Below are 18,367 nucleotides of genomic sequence, written 5' to 3'. Positions count from 1 at the left end.
GGGAGCCGAGATGGAGACGATCCCTACGATTGGGGGTGGGTGCTCTGTCATGATTGCGTTTTGGTGTGGAGGAACGAAATTGAAAAATGGAAGGGGAGAGTAACGAGATATAAATACACAGTAGGGCATTGTGTAGGACACAAAGGCGTTGTAATCTACAGCAAAACACATGCCACAAATACGTTGTAAGAACTCGCCACAAGAGTGAACATGATATGACGACATTGGGTATTTGGTGGTTGTACAATGCAAAGCACAGCAAATGCGGCAGGTAAGGAGGATTGAGCAGTGCGTGGATATAATGAGCTGCAGTTGTGGATAGTATAAAGAACTCGCATAAAGAATAATCGAGCTGATCTAGTTCGACAGTGCACAACAATCACTGGAGGTTCGCATATTACAACAGAGAAGATGAGATTATAGACGTGGAGGCGATGTATTTTAAGTTACTTAAGGAAAATATGAGCCGGGGACAATTTAGAAGCTCAAAGGAGAGACCTTGATGAGATTGGTCAAAAGCAAAAACGCTAAAGGTGAAGCTAACTGTTCTCAGCACATTAGATCTTTTGGTTTATAGCAGCGAGTGAAAATGCACGTACCGACCTACGAGCCGCTGCTCATGCGCAGCGAGGAGGCCCGTCATCGGCAACTTCAGCAATCGGCGAGCTTCCAGTTCGAGAACTGTGAGGCCGAGTTTTGGCATATTTGCTGGGCGTTCTCCGTTCTGACGCACCGCATCCTCGGTAGGCTCATAATCGTCCCAATTGATTGGCGCATCGTGGAGCTCTACCTTGTAGAATGTCGGTGCCGGACCGAGTAGTATCAGTGAGGGGTCTTCGACTTTTCGTCGAACCCGAACTCGATTCACTAGCTTTCTAAATCGGTTTCGTCCTGCGGTTTCTGGTGGTTGCGGCCGTGGGATTAAGCCTGCGCTATTGAGTATCTTGGAGCTATCTATGACGTCCTGCTGTTCGATTTCATCATCGCCCTGGAATAATAGAGCTATGGCTCGGTGAAAATCTTCTTTGCGTTCTTGCGGGATGCTCACCCTGCGCGCCAAGATCATCCATGGCGCACGAAGATTGACTCTGACGCCATCGAAGCTCATCAGAAGATCAGGTTTCGCCATCGGTATCATATACCGACGCCCCTGAGAAGTCTCCTCTATGGTCCAAGAGGGATTTTCGTCATCAGAACTACCCTCAGCATCCGGGTCATGGATGATGGCGTAGAGGTCATTGTTAATTTGCACGTCGCCCGGCACCATGCGGGCATCGGCATCGTGAGGGAAGAGGATTTGGACCTCTTTTTCCGACCATTTTGGGCCCTCGGGCGCTCTGATAGCTAGAGCTGGGCCGAGTAAGCTGTCTCCGGGTCGGAACTGGTAAACGATGGTCTGACCCGCAGACGTGATAGAGACTGTTCCAACGACGGGAACACTTCGGTCGGGAATGAGTTGCTTCGGATGATAATTGTAAACCTTTAGAAGATTTTGAAAACCTTTGGTTGAAGCTGTCATTGTTAAAGTTGAAGAAGTTTGGCAAGATTGTTGGAGCATGTACGAAACTTCAAGAGTGTATGAATTGGAAATATGTGGAGAATCTTAAAGCTACGAGCTGCTTAAGTATACGAGCGTCGCAGGAAATGTTTACTCACATGGGAGCAAAACGATGATATAGCGAATTGAATGAGAATATTGGAAGAGTATACATGAGAAAACAACGAGCGAGCATACGTGTGCGTACAATAATTAGGGAAGATCTAGAATGAGATAGTAACTTCGCCGGGGTTTGGCGTAGGTCATACAAGATGGCGGATTGGAAGTGGAAGTGATGTATTTGGAATTACTTACGGAGAATACTAGACCTATGAGCTAGCATCAATTTAGTGGCTCAAAGGAAAAAGGTTGAGAGACCTTGCCATCAATAGACTCAGGGACTGAGCGCGAAAATATGAAGACTTGAAATTTGAACGTTCGCAAGCGAATCAACTCTATTTAATCAACCGGTGAAGGTAATCATACCGATCCACAAACTTCTGCTCGTGGGCAGCAAGCTCTCCAGTCATTGGCAATTCTACAAACTTACGAGCCTCCAGTTCAAGGACAGTGGAAGCCAATCCCGGTATCTTGGCTGGGCGCTCCTCGGGTTGGGTCACCGGATTTTCGTCAGGCTCTTTCCAGTCGTCCCAATCGATGGGCGCGTCATAAAGCTCCACCCTGTGTACTGTTCACGCTTGGCCGGGTGGGTTGGGTAGAGTTTCGACATTTGGACGAACCATGACACGCTTCACCAGCTGCTTGAAAAGTTTACGCCCGTGTGTATCTGGGGGACGAGGCCGGGGAAGCGAATCCGCCGTGACTTGTGCGTCAGGATTCTCCTCGATGATATGTGGCATGACCTGACTGTCGCGATGGAACACAAGAGCCATACCTCGAAGAAAATCAGCTTCGCGCTCGATCGGGATAAGCATCCTGCGAAGGAGTATCATCCACGGCGGGCGGATGAGAACCGTCACGCAGTGCAAGTCGATGCGAAGGGTTGGTGTCGCCATTGGTATCATATAGCGACGGAACGGGGGCCTGCGTTTTGCATCAGGGACGTCTTCCAGAGTCCAAGCAGTGTTGGAATTATCCAAGTGCCCTTTCGCATCTGGATCCCGGATAATGGCATAGATAGTTTCTGGCACATCTGCCATGGCCGGTTCCATGCGAGCTAACGCATTGCTTAGGAAGAGGACTTTGACCTCCATTCCCGACCATCGTGGACCCTCCGGTGCTTTGATCTGCAACGAGGGTCCAACGAGGCTATCGCCCGGGCGGAACTCATAGCTTACAGCTTGCCCCCCCCCCCCAGGAGATAGTAACTGTCGCGACGACGGAGAGCTTGTTGCTGGGGTAAACGGTGGGCGATTTGAAGTTGAAGAGTGCAAGACTCATGGTGGAAGTAGAAGTGGGGAGTGTTGGTTTTATCAGCTTTCTCGAGCATGTACAGAACTTCAAGAGTTTCGGTTTGCGAAAATATGAGGAAAATACCAACGCAAAAGCGGTGGAGATGTATAAATATGCGAATGAGGTGCGAAATGTTAATTCACATTAAGCGAGGTGATATATAATTGTGTGAATAGATTGGAAGAGAGTATATGAGGAACAATTTGTGGGTATACGTGCGTGTACAATAATAAGGCAAGATCCGGAATGAGATAGTAACTTCGCCTGGGCTGAGGATAGGCCACACAAAGAGCTACGTACGAAAAGACTCTTTGCCATAGCTGGGAATGTCTGTGGAGGGCAGCTATCTTTGACCACCGACAAGCGGAGAAGAGCTGCTTAGTTTTCAGAATGAAATAAGACGGAGAACGACGATGAACGCGACTTCAATTTGAGGAAAGAAGATGGATTGATGTAATTTAATTAGAAAGGATGCAAACCTTACTCATCAACTGTGAGTCTAGGGTGCGAGAATCGGCCTCTTCATCCGCTGCTTTACGAGGAGAAAGCGACAGTTAGGGCACGTGTTGATGCAGGAATACCTGCTATTCAGCATGCCATCGAGACATTCACTACAGAAAATGTGCCCACACGCTTTCAGGACCACGTGAGTATGGCCGTTGGCAGGATCATGATCTTCGAGACACAGTGTACATGTCTCCGGTCGATGCTCTTGAAGGGAAAACACATCGGCGATATTATCAATTACGATAGGATCACCGATGAACTCGAACTCGACATCCTCTTGGACCTCGTACTCTTCCCATTCTTCATCCGAAGACTGTGGTTCATAGTCTAAGGAGAAGTCTGATTCACCGTCTTCGAACCCTTCTATCAATTCTACAGAGCGGCGGCTGAATAATTGGGAAGGACGCCGTGGTTCGTATCCGAGGGGAACGCTCGATTCGTCCTCTTCCATGGCCTCTACCAATTCTGGAGGCTGCGCAAATAGCTGCCGAGGCAGCCGTGTCTGAAGGAATGGGAACGGAGAAGGTGGTCGCCACCCACTCGGCCTTCGGCGGTCGTCATCGTCACTAGCCAGCCCGTGCTTAATCCGCGATGATACTGTTTGGGGAGGATGCCGGATGACCGTATCGTCAGAGTCATACTCATCTTCCTCAGAGCTAACATCGCAATAGATATTGTAGGAGCGATTGATTGCGGTCCAGTTGTGGGGAGGATTTGGCGATGCTGGTCGCCTGCTTTCCTCAGTTTCAGCGTCGCGATCGCGGTGCGCTGGCTCCTCGAATCGATGCTCGAATTGAGTTTGTGGTGGAGGTTGCCACGTGGATTGTGGATTAGGTGCGGTATAGTCAGTGCTAGCCTGAGGCGCAGAGACTTTTTGGGTCCCAGGTTGACTTCCTCCATCATTTATGCAATCGGGTGCTTGTGTTGCACTACCTCCGGCCATTGAGTCTAACCAGTCAAAGATACTTGGCATCTCGAAGTTTCGTTGGTTTCCGTGAGAGTGCTCGAAAGGTATTTTTTTCAGCTCTGTGGGAAGCAGCTTTGCGTGGGAGATTGTGTCGACAAATGAAGGTAGCAACCACCTTTTTATACACAAGTATCGTGGAGGTGCGGTACAGTACTGAACATCTCGTCAAAGAAGATTGTTTAGATATGGCCGTGTGGTATCGTGCACTGTTCCCGCATTGTGGGAGAACTTCGCCGATACTGGTTGGGGCGCGCCTGAGGTGGCATTGAGGGCGTTCTTCTCGAGCAACCGGGCCAGCTTCGTCGGTAATACTTTTTCTCATGTTTCTTCCCTAGAAACAAGCCCCTTCATCTCACTCCGCTCCGCGTTCTCCGACTTCGGAAAAATTGTCCACCGCCTTAACCAAACTTCCCCTTCCGTCTCAATCTCAACTATGGCATCATTCCACTCGATCCGTACGGATGGAAACGCGCTTGAAAATATGCGGTACTGCTCTTCTGGCAGCGCTTGCAGGACACATCCGGTGTCCTCATCCGTCTCCGTCGCAGCTTTTGATGTCGCAAGGTGGTGTTCCCTGTCCCCATCGTGCATGACTGACACGATGTCCTCGGATAATTCGATGCCCGAGGGCTCCAGGTAAGCAGTTGCGTCGCGCGGGAAATCAACTTCGAGAACAGTCTCAGTCAGAGGCTGGAGAGGCGGAGATTGGAAAAGGAATGAAGCGTACGGGCCCGAAAAGCGAAGGGAGCCGGGGTAGATGTTAAAGCTCTCCGTTCGGCCGCCGACTGAGGCGGTTATGGTCGCTACACTAGCCAGTTGAGGTTGTAATTCTGGACGTTGAAAGGCTGGCATTCTAATAAACGATTGCGTTCGAAAATGTGAATGATGAGATAGGCAGGAAAGATAGATAAGGATAATGTGGTGTGGCGAAGTGGGGTTGAGATCTATATGCTCGGTATCAGGATCACGAGATCTGGGGTGATGTCTTGGCAGCAATGTACGAAATCTATTCGCATGTGACATTGACATGGAGTGAGTATTGGAAAGACATAGAAAATGACGAGGCTACGTCAAATATAATTTGTCGTGGCCACGAGTAGATAAGAGTAGTGGGACAAAGACGTAGCTATGCGGCAACCTGTCTTACTTCTGCTTTGTGGTGTGTAGCGAGGAGAAACTCGTTACCGTCAGCTTCGCGACTCAACTAAGCAGAAGCTCCAGGTCTCATCTCACTAGGGATGCATCAGCCCAAGCCCTCTTCCTCAAGACTTGGAAATTGACTTTCGCATAGCTCCTCCTGACCATGAAAACGGCGCTTCGGATACGCCCCGGCGGGGTCAAACTCCCTCCACTTGCCGTTCCTATCGTGCTGTGGCTCTGTGCAATATGAACCATAATGGATGATGCGGATCTGCGCGAGTCAGCGAGGTGTGTAGTCTCCAGTGAGACCATCGAATCGCTGGAATGAAAGAGATCTGGGACACTGTGCCGGCGTCGAGGGACGTTCTCGAGATGGGCAGCGAGTTGGCTGTAGTCTGGCTTCGCAAGTGTATTGTAGAAGGAGCCTTCACGCGGTGACGGAGGAAGCGCACGCGTGGAAGCGTCCGAGAAGTACGAGTCGAGTGATGCAGATGAGATGTCTGAGTGGACGAAGGTCAGGCTGGGTTGCGAGCTCATGGGAGTCGACTTGCGATGTGGCTTGCGGAGATGGTGAATCTTACTGCGGTCAATAATTTGGGTGTCAGGAAGTTGGGTCTGGGGTTTCTAGCTTTCAAGTAATGAGCGAAGGAATCTTCGGGAGAAGTGGCGAGAGGAAAGCCTGGAGAAGGTTGACTATTTCAATGAGCCTTTGAGCAATGTAAGATGCACAACGCTGGCGACATTGTTAAGATCATGTGGAGTAAGATTGCACATGGCGAACGTTGTGAGAGTAGGTCTCCAAGGGAACATGTTAGTGGTATACTGCGATGGCGGAGATATATGGAGACGTACTGATAGATCGAAGCTGTTCCAGCAGGTTCACATAATTGGCGATTTTTAAATATTGGTTATTCAAGTAACAAAATTTTAGACTCCCAGCAACAAATGAAGTACGAATTTTAGCTAAGTAGCAAAGAATAAAATAGACATAGAATCAATTTATAGACATTACTCGGGCTTTTGGCCATAACAGACCCAACTGTAACCACGTTAGCCAGAGCTTCCCTCGTAATAGAAAAAGGTACTCACAAATCCAACAGCGCGTGCAAACCCTTGCTTTTTAACTCCGTCCGGACCTTCCCGCATAAGACCTCAACCTCCTCAGGCGACCATTTCAAGATTTGGGTCATGAGTCTGAATGAAAAGCCCTCTAATCCGTCGATGATCTGACAGAGGTTGAAAAGGCCGATTTCTTTTTGTTTTGGGTCCTTCGCCCAAGGCCCAATAGGAAGCTTATGTCTCTTCGCAACGACATTAATGAAACCGGCATCTTTCATCCACCCTTCGAGCAGTGGCCCTGGATTTGGTTCGCGGCCGTTCTGAGATGATAGGTCGATGATGATCTGGTCCCAGCGGGCAACTTCGTGCTGCTCGGTCAGCGAGCCGTCTTCGGAGTGGTATTTGAGGTTCCAGTCTTGGAATTCGATGAAGCCACCAGGAGTGGTGTTGCTGTAATGGTGTCAGCGTCGATGTTATGTTCAGGACCTGACAAATGCGGAGCCACCTACTTGAATGCGTTTTTGATGAGCTTTGGCCAATCCTGGATCGCGCAACATAAATATCTGCCGAAAATGAAGTCGAAAGGGGCGGTGTAAGTCCATGCACTTTCGAGGTCGTCTACTTCAAATTTCACGTTTGGGGGGACCCTAGAAGATTAGCTAAAGTACATCCATGGTTGAATGATCGTACCATGTCGGTTGCGTTGGGCTAAAATCATTTCCGAGCACCTGTACACCCGTTAGATAGATGCTATAAAATAGTCAAATTGATTGTCTTACTTCAGCAGCTGGGTGTGCCTCGCCTGCGGTCAAGTCATCACGAATTCGTTGGCAGACATGAAAGTTACATACCCATTTCAATCGCCCATATGCCAGTACCAGTTCCACAATCAAGCACTCTCTTAATCGTATCCGGTAGAGGTGCAAGATGAAGTTTGTCACCTATCACCTTTTTGAGCATGAAATGCGTCATATCGAGCCGGTCCAATTCGGCCTGGGCTTGAATAAGTCACGTGGGTTGAGGTTATCGGAAAGCAGATTTACCTCGTCATTTGGCAAGACATAGACTGGGAGACGGGTCAGTATAACTTACGAGGTTAGAACTGCGAAACATAGACCCACCTCCTGGCCTGAAAGCGTGATATCGGCGTCCATTCTCGAGCGGGTAATTTGTCACGCTGGGGGACAGCGAAGTCGTGAACGAATTTCTATCTTCAATCAAGATGGGGCTCCAATAGAATGAGCATCCGATCAAACCTGAACATACAGCTCGTCACTGAAGTCTCCTAGTGATGAATCATTGTCGCCGGGTACGAGCTGAGAGAAATTAGGGGCTGCTTAGACGGTCCACCTTCAAGAGAACTAGTCGTAGATATTTCCATGATGGATCTATGAGGTCAAAACATACTTCAGGATCGATCTCAATGATCGTTGGATCGGCAGCCGTAGTCGTTCCTGCAACAGGCGGCTCAATAGCGGGCGACGCCATCATTCAAGGGCTGGCCGCTAGCTGTTGCGGGCCGCGTTCTAGAAGACGGGAACGAGGCGGGAACGATTGGTCGGGAACTTAACCCAGAATCTTTCGTTCCTTGAGATGCAGAGACGTTGGTTCCGACAGTGGAAGAAAGAGATGAGAAAGTGGGAGGATTCCTGAGGGTTGCTGTCCAGACTCGTAGCGACCTCGGGAGCTTCTCACACCATAGCGGTCGGCGTGTGGCACAGCCCTGGAACCGCGTTCACGCAAGCAACCTTCGACAGCGGGATAGCTGCTGCCGCGGGTTTAGATGTCCGCCCTGGGGTCCTCTCGTGGGCCTCCTGCGGGGTGCTCTCCCGGCGCTCCCCGCCCCTTGTGCTCCTCGGCTGGCTGTCGCGGCGCCTAAATCTCAGCCCTTGTTGGTCGACGTGCACGAAGTCGTATGCTGGCCCGCTTCCAGAAAAGTAGTGGAACACCCGATAGTGGAGGCCCTACTGTGTACATCTTCGTCTTTAAAGCCGGCATCTCCCTTGCTGTCTCGTCTCTTGCGCGCGGATGCCATGCCCAGGTGCTCGATCCCCACGACCCGATCCTGAGCCTGAGACGGCACTGAAGTAGTTCTATCCCCTCCAAGCCCCTCTCCCAACGAACCAGTTCACGACCCGGTCCTCCCTCTTTGAGGTCTTGGACGCAGTGCTCTATGCAGGCGCCGTGCAGAAGGACCGGTCATCACCAAGCGAACCAGGCGATCGGGTTTCTTATCAGCTGAGGTCTGCACAGAATCGGTCGGCTTAGCATACCCTCCACGCAGAGAAATATGACCTGCTGGATGTAACCCCTCCGTGCATATGAGTGGTTCTGGAAGTACAACTTTTTTGGAGCGCGGATACACTCAAGCGCAAATCCCGGTCCTATCCCGTCTCCTCGATCGACAACACACCACGGTGCTGACAAGCACATTTTGTTGCTGTTACTTTGCTGTGCCGCATCGCATTTCTAGCCCTATCGGTAAGTGTTTGCATGGCATTCCGAGCTTCGCTGTTGTGCCGTTTCCGCCATTTGATTGTGCCGAGTTTGCGTCCGCTTCAAGGGACGAATTAGCAGCGGCTTGTAGGAGACTCTTCGGAGCACAATGTAAGGACCGCTTGCTTCACTGATGGAGCTCTGTCCTAGGATATAAAGCGATTGGTTGATCGGCGCCACGTCACCCTGGACTGACAAGCTCCGCGCGCTTGCTTCCGGATCTGACCTTGAAGACCAAAAGAAAGAAGTGTGGCGTGAAGAAGTCGAGCCACTTGGAACGCGGTATTTGCATCTGCTTTTGATCTGATTGCCGTAGTGGGGTTTTAGGACTCCTTGGGGAACTTGCCCTGATTGGAAGGAGAAAGGTGGATTTTACCGCTTGCTCAAGACATCTGATATCTTTTTCTTATCGTCATCGGCATTTGTCAAAGGCCTTTCTTGAAAAGAGATTAGGATGCTAGTCAAAGAAAGCGTATTGTGGCCTTCGCGTCGAAGCCTCATTCTCATTTGTCGATGACCCGGACAAAATAAGGGCTGAGGGCATAACACGTGACCATTACCAACACGGGTTCTGCGGCCTGCAAACTACACCTGCTATGCAAAATAAGGGTAATTAGTTTTCTTTTGTAAGTTTTTCTTCCCTTTTTAGACTCGGGTTTCAAACAGTCAAGGGTGGAGTACAACTATATTTATCCCCCAATGTACTACACCTCCCTAAATTCAGGCCCCGCTGTCGGCTCTAAACCATTCGATTTTTTAGTCCTAGGCCAGTGGCTCTGTATCACTTAATCTCACAGCTATATACAGCTGGTGTCTTTGCTCAGCTCTCATATCTAGCGTCTTTCTACCAGTAGCCCTGATCACATCCGAGGCTCGATTGCTCCTCCATTGGGGAGACATGAAAAGAAGTGCCTCATAAAGCCATCAGATACTGAGAGTGGCAGATAAACAGAAATGAGAAATATGTTATGGGAGTGTTGTTACTTACTTTGTTCGGCGTCCTGAAGCTTGACAATCCAATGTCGTGCTGGACGTTTGATTAGGATACAAGAAATCAGTACTTTTTGATGAGCAAGACAGAGACTAGTAATGCAGATAGAGATCCCGTAGTAGATACTGATTATAACGTTGAATGAGAGGACTAGAGTTTGTTCATAGAACGAACGAGGCTTCAGCGATTCATCGAGACTTCTCTGGATCGCATTGCTTCCATCGCACGCATCACTGCATCGAATTCCCGACACCGCAATCCAAACATCACCATAGGCTGATGAACATTGTCGAATAATTCGGCATCGTGGTGTCCTACTCCGCAAAATACTTGGATCGGGCCTCCGGTAGTACAAGGGTAGCGAGCAGATAAGCATGATTCGGCCGACTCTTGTTATACAGCGATAGTCCCGTGGAACATCGGAGGTGGCCGACCACTACATATACTGATATATGAAATATTGGCCAATATCTGACGAGGTTGTGAAGGATACTTTACGAAACGTCCAGAGATTGACTCAAGCCACCAGTCTCTGTCATCTCAATTTCGGGAAAGCGCGTCCTCCACCATGTCCCCCACTAAAACCCCAGCCTTCACCATCCCCACCGTCGACATTTCATCCTATGTCGCCGATCCGTCTTCGCCCGCTGCTGAACGTGTAATCGAGGATGTGAGGAGTGCCTGTATAACCTCCGGGTTCTTCCAGCTCATCGGACATGGTGTTCCGCGAGAGCTCCAGGAAGCCGTACTGAACGGCGCGAAGGCCTTCTTCAAGCTACCACAGGAAGAGAAATTGAAGTACGAGAAGAGCGCTGTAGGGAGAGGAAACCGCGGCTATGAGGTCATGGGCAAGCAGGTGCTCCAGAAAGGCGCATTGCCAGATCTGAAAGAAGTATGCACCCTTCAACTCTCAACTCCCAACTCCAAACTATTTAACCTTCAAGGCCTCTATGCTAACACAACCCAGGGCTACTACGTCGGCCATGACTTCGAGCCCTTCTCCGATCCGAATCACACATACAACTGGTTCAACCCTCCCAACGTCTGGCCCACCTCCCTCCCGTCCTTCGAAACCACCTTCCGCCAGCCCATCAACGAATACTACGCCCACATGTTCCCCCTCAGCACCACAATCCTTGACATCATGGCGGCGGGAATGCCTTATGGCCCTGCCGTCTTCGATGAGTTTAAGACCGACCCTGTCGCTGTGATGCGCTTACTGCACTATCCGCCTCAACCCGCCTCCTCAGATGCGCTGCAGTTCGGCGTCGGCGCGCACACAGACTTCGGGTCTATCACACTGCTACTCCAAGACATGGCAGGCGGGCTGGAAGTGCTGAATCATGATACGGATGAGTGGGTGAGCGTGACGCCGAACCCGGACGCGTACGTGGTCAATCTGGGAGATATGATGCAACGGTGGACGAGGGGGGAGTACAGGAGTAATCTGCATAGGGTGAGGAATATGGGAGGTGGAGATCGATATAGTGTGCCGTTTTTCTTTGACGGGAATATGAAGACGAAGCTTGCGCCGTTTGATGGGGGAGAACTGGACGGCGAGATTTTAACCGTGGAGGAGCATATGCACGAGAGGTTCCGGACGACGGCGGGCTATTAGGGCTTGTTGAGGTGCCTCGGATAGTGGCCAGTCACTATGCAGGTGTGTAGAAAATCAATGGTCTGATTTACACTCGTGGGAAGGCTACATTCATGCCCTAGCTTTGTGGTACGTTCTGAAGTTCTCTTCGAGTACTACTACCCTAGCAGATCTTGGGAAGTGATGGCCCAATCTAGTTGCTAGCTTCTCTCCGGTTCCAGAGTCCAAATTTGAGAGTTTAGAACTTTACGTTCGCACCCCATTCTGTTCAGTGTCTCCTGAGGTTTTTCAACACTGCTACTACCCCCGAGGAAACATAGCCAACTTTGTTTCCTGATTATCTCGCGTGCTTAAATCCTGAACCAGACCCTCCAAGTCTTTATTTACATCCACGTCTCTTCCTGAGCAGTATGTCTTGAAGCCTTCAAGACTTTTAACAGCCCGCGCCACCTCATGCCGCCGTCCCCGTCCCTCACCCCTAGGAACCAAGTCTTTTTTCATAGAGACAAGTGTAACCTTCCCGGATGCGGATTAGCGTTTTGCCAGCGCGGAAATAGTCCAAGTGAAAGAAAATTGGAGGCGGTATCTTGGGCAACTAATGAACGAGCTGCGGCACTGTGATAACATGATTAGGATGTATCGACACTGTCGTCGTTCCTCGTATTGAACTAATTCCATCGAGTACTTTGCGTCTGCACTAGTTCAACGGATTGCAGAATAGACAGTCTGCAGCTAGCCTCGTGATCCTTCAGTCCTTTTCCTAGATATACCTGAAGTCACCACGGCGGTGCTCGAATCAGTAGCCTAGAAGAAGTATAATATAGGGATGATAGATGTGATGAGTACGGTATCGTGGTGATATCTTGGACTCGGCCGGCAGAACTCGAATCCGCCCCGTCTTGATTGGCCAGTGCCACCGCCTCCAAAATTGTTCCACGCTGGACCTACCTAAACATCTACCAAGCTCTCCACCACAATCAAGCCAACACCAACTCCAACACCGGTTACTTTACCCCGCCAAACTTCACCAGACGGTTCGAAGGAGCTTCCGAGCTCATCACCTCAAGATGGACATCCGCGTGCTCAAACCATCGGATATCCCGCATGTCCAGCTCGCCAACATCACGAATCTGCCTGAGAACTACTTCTGCAAATACTACCTCTACCATGCGATGAGCTGGCCTCAGTTGTCATACGTGGCTGTCGATGTAAGTGTCAATTTTACTTGGTTTCTTCAATATTTCACTTCTCATACTGCGAATTTTCTTTGTAATTGTGGATGCCATCTTTCACCGTTATTTCGTTACTAAATCTGCTTCTTTCATCCCATAAGACATCTGCGGCATCAATGCTGTTCTCCTTTTATTTCATCTTTCAGATGCAATTGCAGTTCTCCATGTCACGAATCTGAACACCCCATCACAAATCCCAATCCTGCCCCTACACGTTAAACCATGCTGACCGCCCCCAGGTCTCCCGCCCCAAGAAAAACCCCTACGACCCCCCCAAGATCGTTGGCTACGTCCTCGCCAAAATGGAAGAAGAGCCCTCCGACGGCGTGCAGCACGGCCACATCACGAGCCTAAGCGTGATGCGAACGCACCGCCGACTTGGGTTAGCGGAGAAGCTTATGAGACAGAGTCGTGAGTACCCTTTCCCTCCCAAACCCTTCCCCGCCCAAACCCATCCCCAATCCACCATCTTTTCAAATGAATGGATTGGTGCGAGACTGTTTGGGTCGCTAACACCACCCAGAACGCGCCATGGCCGAAACCTTCTCGGCGCACTACGTCTCCCTCCACGTCCGCGTCTCCAACACGGCGGCGCTGCACCTCTACCGCGACACGCTGGGCTTCACCGTCGACAAGACGGAGGCGAAGTACTACGCTGACGGCGAAGATGCCTTCAGTATGCGCATGGAGCTGTCTGACCTGCGCCATGTGCCTGAAGAGAGCGATGACGAGGACGAGGGGAAGAGCGAGGGGGTGGATGAGGGCGAGGCTGTTGGGAGCGCGGGGAAGAAGGGGGATGGGGAGGAGGCAGAGGATGCGAAGAAGAGCGCGGCGGGGAAGAAGAGGAAGGTCAAGGTTAAGGTGGGGAGGGGTTTAGGGGTGGGGGAGTTGGTGGAGAGGAATGAGGCGAAGGGGGCTTGAGGAGGAGGTTTGAAGGTGCAGGAAGGATTTCCCACGGTTCATGGGAGATGGGTATGTATGTAGTATGCATTAGAATTCATTGGCTTGGAATCATAGTTTGCAGTGGTTGCATGAAGCCTTGGGGCAAACCAGGCTCTTTTGAACATAAAGTGGCAGTCTACCATCGTCTGTGGTGGCCGGCAAGCTATCACGATTTTCAAGCGGTGTTTTACAGTTATTTCTGACGTACCAGAGAATACCTCAAGCAGTTTTAATCTAGTATACATAGCCTAGAGCGACTGTATTTTCAAAGCACAGGAAGTTTTGAGAATCGCATCACCGATTCATAGACCCAGACAACACCCCGACTTGATCCCAGGGTCCCATATCCGTAAACACCATAACCGTGAAAGTGGGTATATCGCAGGTCAGTACAAAACACCGTCGCTATGCCCAAAGCCCCACCCATACCACGCAAAGTAGAGAATCGTTCCGTCATCGAGGCCTCGACGATCCTACTCATCCTCCTCCTCCAGCCCATCCTGAATCCGATACCGCCCCTCCAAATCCCTAATCACACACGTCGCCAACCACACCGTCAGCACCGGCACCGCCCTAACCTTCCGTCCCTCCCCATTCCCCTGCCTCAGAACCTCAAAAGCCTCCTCCTCCCCATCCTCTCCTTGCTCCTCCTTCCCCCCCTCCACACTCTGCCAACCCCTCTTCCTCCCCCCCTCCCTAGCCTCAACCCGACCCCCTAACCCAACATACTTCCAGACCCTCACCCCCATCCCTCCCAGCCTGCCCACCGCAATATCCGCAATGCTGAGCTCCTTATTCGCCGCGCCCGCGCCCGCCGTCAGCGCCACGAGCACGGGCTTGCGCAGACCTGCTCCCACACTCTTCCGCTCCGGGTGGAAGCAGTCCACGATCGCGCGCACCTTCGGGCCCAGCTTCGTGTTCGCCGCGACGTGGAGGTGTTGGATCGCGAAGCGCTCTTCGAGGGCTTGGCGGACTTTGGCGGGGAGGAGGGCGGTGGGGGTGAGCTGGGCGGACGGGTCGGGGGGTGGGAGGGAGGGTTTTGGGCGCTTGGTTGGCGGGCCGAGGTGGGTTGGGGGGTTGCTGGTGGTGGTTTTGACGTTGGTATTGGCATTGACGTTGGTATTGGCATTGACGTTGGTATTGGCATTGGTGTTGGCGTTGGCATTGGTGTTGGTTTGGCTTTGGCTGCTGCGCTTGCGTTTCTTGTTGCCGTTGTTATCGCCTGAGGGGGCAGGCTGATGGGGCTGCTGATCGCCCTTTCGGGCTTTCTTGTTCTTCTTGCCCATTGTTGCGATGAGGGGAGTAGGTGGTAGGGTGGAGTTGACATGAAGAGACGCGTGAAAGTTTTGTCTTGGCGGGGTCGTGAGGTCAGGTGAGCTGTGATTGGTTGCAGCTTGTGCATACTTTAGATGTCCGAATGGCGATGTCCAAGGTGGCCTCAGGACTTTTTAGACTGTGTAAAACGGTCCATTATGTCATTTGCACACTTCTTTCAAGTGTGTTGAGGCTAGGAAGACGGCAGTAGGCCGCTATATACAGCTTCAAAACACCTAGGGATAGCTACACGACGCTTGATACTTGAAGCCTCAGGCTCCAAAAAACGAAGCTCTCAGCCTTCCCAGTCCTTTAATCCAACTCCGAAATCACCATAACCGCCTTGCCAAAGTTTTTCCCTTCCAACATCCCAATAAACCCATCAATCGCATTATCAATGCCCACCGTATCACTGAACTTCGCCTTGAAGGTCCCATCCTTGATCCACTGCTGCAGCTTCTCCTGATGCTCCTTGGCGTACTTCGGCCCCATATTCTCATCCCCGACAATGAACCCCTGGAACTTAATCCGCTTCGCCACCACCAGCATGATATTCTTGATCCCATACCACTCCGTCGGCGGCAGGTTGTACTGGCTAATCATACCGCATGCGATGATGCGGCCAAACGGCTTCAAAGCGTTAAGCGCGGCCTCTAGTTGCACGCCGCCCACGTTCTCGTAGTAGATGTCAATCCCGTCGGGCGCCAGCCTCGTCAGCGCATCGCCGGGTGCTTCTTTCTTGTAGTTGAAGCCGCCGTCGAACCCGAGCTCTTCTAGGATGTACTTCAGCTTCTCATCATTACCGACGCTGCCGTAGACCTTGAGGCCCTCGTGTTTGGCGAGTTGGCCGACGAGCTGGCCCACTGCGCCGCTGGCTGCGCTTACGAAGATGGTTTCTCCCTTCTTCGGCTCGCCGATCGCGTAGAAGGAGGACCAGGCGGTAAGACCGGGCATACCGAGGGCACCGAGAAAGATCTTGGGGTCAAGGCCGAGCGGGTTGTCGAGCTTCTTCACTAGTTTGGTGTGTTCGGCGCTGAGTACGGTGTATTCTTCCGTCGGGATGATCGCTTGTCCGACGACAACGTCGCCTTTCTTGAAGTCGCGCGTAGAGCTTGCGATAACGGTGGAGATGCCGCGGTTTGTAATGGGCTGGCCCAGCGTGAAGGGCGGCGAGTAAGACTTTACTCCCGGGGCGCGCATGCGGCCGCGTTGATAGGGGTCGAAGGAGAGATAGTCTTGACGGCGAGAGTAAGCTGATATTCGATAAGGTAAAGAGCGGATATAAGAAACGGTTCTAAATCTCTGTTGCTAGGTTTCGGAAAGTGGGAGGAGGGTTGTAGTTAACATATCACGTCAATAGGTTAAACGCCCGCACTGGAACGAAGATGGTGTTTGGAGGTGAATTGAGCGGCGCAGAAGAAAGTTCAGGACTGAAGATGTGAGATGTCTAGCCGCGCTTCACTTACTGTTCTTCAAGACAAGTCCTCCCTCTGGAGGGGACTGGTCGAGGTCGAACTCGCGGGCTTCAACCGTGAGGTCATGGCCCGGCTTCGGCCAGCCATTGGGGACGTTCTTAAAGATGAGGCCTTTATTCTGAACCATTTTAGCGGTGAGCTAGAGAAATAGATCAGGCTGATGCGATTTATAGAAGTGGGTTGATGAAGGAGCAACTGCGGTGGTATGATGTATAGGAAGAGAAGGTATGAAGAGGGGCGAGACTTGATTTAAAGCGGAACACGGAGGAACAGACGACTATATCCTATATCCTCTTTACCTCCGAGGCACGGCTTACTCTATTTCTTCTACTACACTGCTCTCTGACGCTTTCTGACGTTCTATATGTAATACATCATACCGCCCGCGTACGGTAGATTACCAAGCAAGCAGGGTCCATTTCCCTTCGCAGAAGATGCCGAGGTCGAGAGCGAACGGCAACAGTGACTTTTCTGTTGTTTCGTACAGACGGGGAAATAGAAGCTCCGGTGGGTGGATTCAGATAGCAATTGTATGAAGGAAGAATCCCAGGGTCGTGCAGGGTAATAGATGCTAGGTACAAAAAGGTAATAAGAGTGCACGGGGAGCCGGGCTTGGCGCGGATGACGCGCTAGGGAAGCTTCTACCATAGGTATAATTAGCATCTTATCATCAACAATCAACGTGTAGATTCCAAATAGAAGCTTCGAACTCTTCTCACGAGGTACGATTGATACTTGGTTAGTGACGGAAGCTCCACCAGCACAGCAATGGTATCGACTACCCAACCTTTGGATCCCTCGCGCTGCATTCTAACCTCGTAGACCTTACCTACGATTAGAGTAACGCATGTCCCATGTCCTAGTCCGTATGTTCTTATGCTTTTTGGAATCGAGGCTAACACTGCTCTAGGATACCCGCAGCACCACCGCAACGTCTCCCCCCTCCCCCTCCTTTGCAGATTACCTCCCCAGCCTCAAAGCCTCGAGCTTCCACGTTCCCATCGATCATGTCCCGGAAGTCACAAGGAACCCAAATCGAAGACACCAAAACACACACAACGACGACATGAGACATGTGTCGAGTAGTCTGGCGTCTATGTCGTCTGCCTTACAGCGAAAATGTGGCTTGGAGCAATGAGTTGCTGCTCCATGAATACAATGTTTTGCCAAAAAGTCTAAGGTGCATCCCTGTGTAGCGAGAAACCCCCCGTGCCGAGAAATATTTTTTGTTCAGACATCTCAAGTCTTTCCTCGTAAGCCTATAAAGTCATAGCCAATATAATAATGTTCGTTAGGCATTTCTCCTTAGGAAACCAGTTTGCAATGAGAAAAATACAACGATCTTGGTCATGCTGTTAATCGTTCCGTTCACGGCGTCCAGGACCAAACTAGCTTTATACCCCTGCTCCACCACAACTATTAATATATTTTCAAAATTCGGAGGCTTAGGACGATAATCCTATTAAAAGAAAATATATATGCAGGCATTAGAGATGCGTAACACTTAAAAAAGCATGCACTTTAAAGTTTCTGCGTGCAAGGGAACGTTCGGTGTCTTGGCGTATAGGTTTAGCGCGCTTATATAGTTGAATATTATTTATTTAGCTAGTTGTATGTCGCACTTAGGTGTGCACGGGATGAAGCGGGATTGGAAATGATATCAAGCAGCAGAGTATGATTGATTGTGTGTGTGTGGT

At 50.8% G+C, this 18,367-nt stretch overlaps 10 protein-coding genes across 10 annotated transcripts; 2 read left to right on the top strand and 8 right to left on the bottom strand.

The window, feature by feature from the left end:
• Nucleotides 1-364: 364 nt before the first annotated feature.
• On the bottom strand, nt 365-1,866 carry BDZ99DRAFT_220989 (uncharacterized protein). The gene is made up of 2 exons (XM_033713438.1): nt 600-1,866; nt 365-543 (listed from the first exon to the last, which is right to left on the bottom strand). The coding sequence occupies exons 1-2, from the start codon at nt 1,556-1,558 to the stop codon at nt 540-542; spliced, it is 963 nt and encodes a 320-aa protein (XP_033568427.1). The 5' UTR covers nt 1,559-1,866; the 3' UTR covers nt 365-539.
• BDZ99DRAFT_221686 (uncharacterized protein) lies at nt 1,854-2,843 on the bottom strand. The gene is made up of 3 exons (XM_033713440.1): nt 2,266-2,843; nt 1,921-2,218; nt 1,854-1,866 (listed from the first exon to the last, which is right to left on the bottom strand). Exons 1-2 carry the CDS (start codon nt 2,749-2,751, stop codon nt 2,204-2,206), a joined length of 501 nt encoding a protein of 166 aa, XP_033568426.1. The 5' UTR covers nt 2,752-2,843; the 3' UTR covers nt 1,854-1,866; nt 1,921-2,203.
• A 378-nt stretch (nt 2,844-3,221) lies between these two features.
• On the bottom strand, nt 3,222-4,643 carry BDZ99DRAFT_221530 (uncharacterized protein). The gene is made up of 2 exons (XM_033713439.1): nt 3,430-4,643; nt 3,222-3,324 (listed from the first exon to the last, which is right to left on the bottom strand). Exon 1 carries the CDS (start codon nt 4,428-4,430, stop codon nt 3,450-3,452), a length of 981 nt encoding a protein of 326 aa, XP_033568425.1. The 5' UTR covers nt 4,431-4,643; the 3' UTR covers nt 3,222-3,324; nt 3,430-3,449.
• Nucleotides 4,644-4,742: 99 nt separating this feature from the next.
• Nucleotides 4,743-5,276, bottom strand: BDZ99DRAFT_528411 (uncharacterized protein; the record flags this gene model as incomplete). The annotated part of the gene is made up of 1 exon (XM_033726368.1): nt 4,743-5,276. One exon carries the CDS (start codon nt 5,274-5,276, stop codon nt 4,743-4,745), a length of 534 nt encoding a protein of 177 aa, XP_033568424.1.
• Nucleotides 5,277-5,509: 233 nt separating this feature from the next.
• BDZ99DRAFT_469655 (uncharacterized protein) lies at nt 5,510-6,549 on the bottom strand. Its single transcript, XM_033721545.1, has one exon. It carries the CDS (start codon nt 6,099-6,101, stop codon nt 5,649-5,651), a length of 453 nt encoding a protein of 150 aa, XP_033568423.1. The 5' UTR covers nt 6,102-6,549; the 3' UTR covers nt 5,510-5,648.
• On the bottom strand, nt 6,501-8,368 carry BDZ99DRAFT_504587 (S-adenosyl-L-methionine-dependent methyltransferase). The gene is made up of 10 exons (XM_033724053.1): nt 8,031-8,368; nt 7,890-7,939; nt 7,745-7,830; nt 7,667-7,689; nt 7,475-7,616; nt 7,403-7,425; nt 7,314-7,351; nt 7,133-7,270; nt 6,654-7,073; nt 6,501-6,603 (listed from the first exon to the last, which is right to left on the bottom strand). The coding sequence occupies exons 1-10, from the start codon at nt 8,112-8,114 to the stop codon at nt 6,573-6,575; spliced, it is 1,035 nt and encodes a 344-aa protein (XP_033568422.1). The 5' UTR covers nt 8,115-8,368; the 3' UTR covers nt 6,501-6,572.
• Nucleotides 8,369-10,519: 2,151 nt separating this feature from the next.
• On the top strand, nt 10,520-11,968 carry BDZ99DRAFT_504586 (2og-Fe oxygenase family protein). Its single transcript, XM_033724052.1, has 2 exons — nt 10,520-11,002; nt 11,078-11,968. The coding sequence occupies exons 1-2, from the start codon at nt 10,679-10,681 to the stop codon at nt 11,726-11,728; spliced, it is 975 nt and encodes a 324-aa protein (XP_033568421.1). The 5' UTR covers nt 10,520-10,678; the 3' UTR covers nt 11,729-11,968.
• A 688-nt stretch (nt 11,969-12,656) lies between these two features.
• BDZ99DRAFT_456213 (acyl-CoA N-acyltransferase) lies at nt 12,657-13,860 on the top strand (the record flags this gene model as incomplete). The annotated part of the gene is made up of 3 exons (XM_033718468.1): nt 12,657-12,915; nt 13,179-13,350; nt 13,463-13,860. The coding sequence occupies exons 1-3, from the start codon at nt 12,775-12,777 to the stop codon at nt 13,858-13,860; spliced, it is 711 nt and encodes a 236-aa protein (XP_033568420.1). The 5' UTR covers nt 12,657-12,774.
• Nucleotides 13,861-14,082: 222 nt separating this feature from the next.
• BDZ99DRAFT_577590 (uncharacterized protein) lies at nt 14,083-15,189 on the bottom strand. The gene has a single exon (XM_033728715.1). The coding sequence runs from the start codon at nt 15,165-15,167 to the stop codon at nt 14,355-14,357; it is 813 nt and encodes a 270-aa protein (XP_033568419.1). The 5' UTR covers nt 15,168-15,189; the 3' UTR covers nt 14,083-14,354.
• Nucleotides 15,190-15,343: 154 nt separating this feature from the next.
• Nucleotides 15,344-16,976, bottom strand: BDZ99DRAFT_429945 (NADP-dependent leukotriene B4 12-hydroxydehydrogenase). Its single transcript, XM_033717233.1, has 2 exons — nt 16,662-16,976; nt 15,344-16,430 (listed from the first exon to the last, which is right to left on the bottom strand). Exons 1-2 carry the CDS (start codon nt 16,795-16,797, stop codon nt 15,508-15,510), a joined length of 1,059 nt encoding a protein of 352 aa, XP_033568418.1. The 5' UTR covers nt 16,798-16,976; the 3' UTR covers nt 15,344-15,507.
• Nucleotides 16,977-18,367: the final 1,391 nt, after the last annotated feature.

This window comes from Mytilinidion resinicola (genome assembly GCF_010093595.1).
Source record: "Mytilinidion resinicola strain CBS 304.34 unplaced genomic scaffold BDZ99scaffold_39, whole genome shotgun sequence".
NCBI classification, from domain to species: Eukaryota; Fungi; Ascomycota; class Dothideomycetes; order Mytilinidiales; family Mytilinidiaceae; genus Mytilinidion; species Mytilinidion resinicola.
The sequence above is the reverse complement of the archived record's forward strand: the minus strand, read 5'-3'. Positions and strand labels throughout refer to the sequence as shown.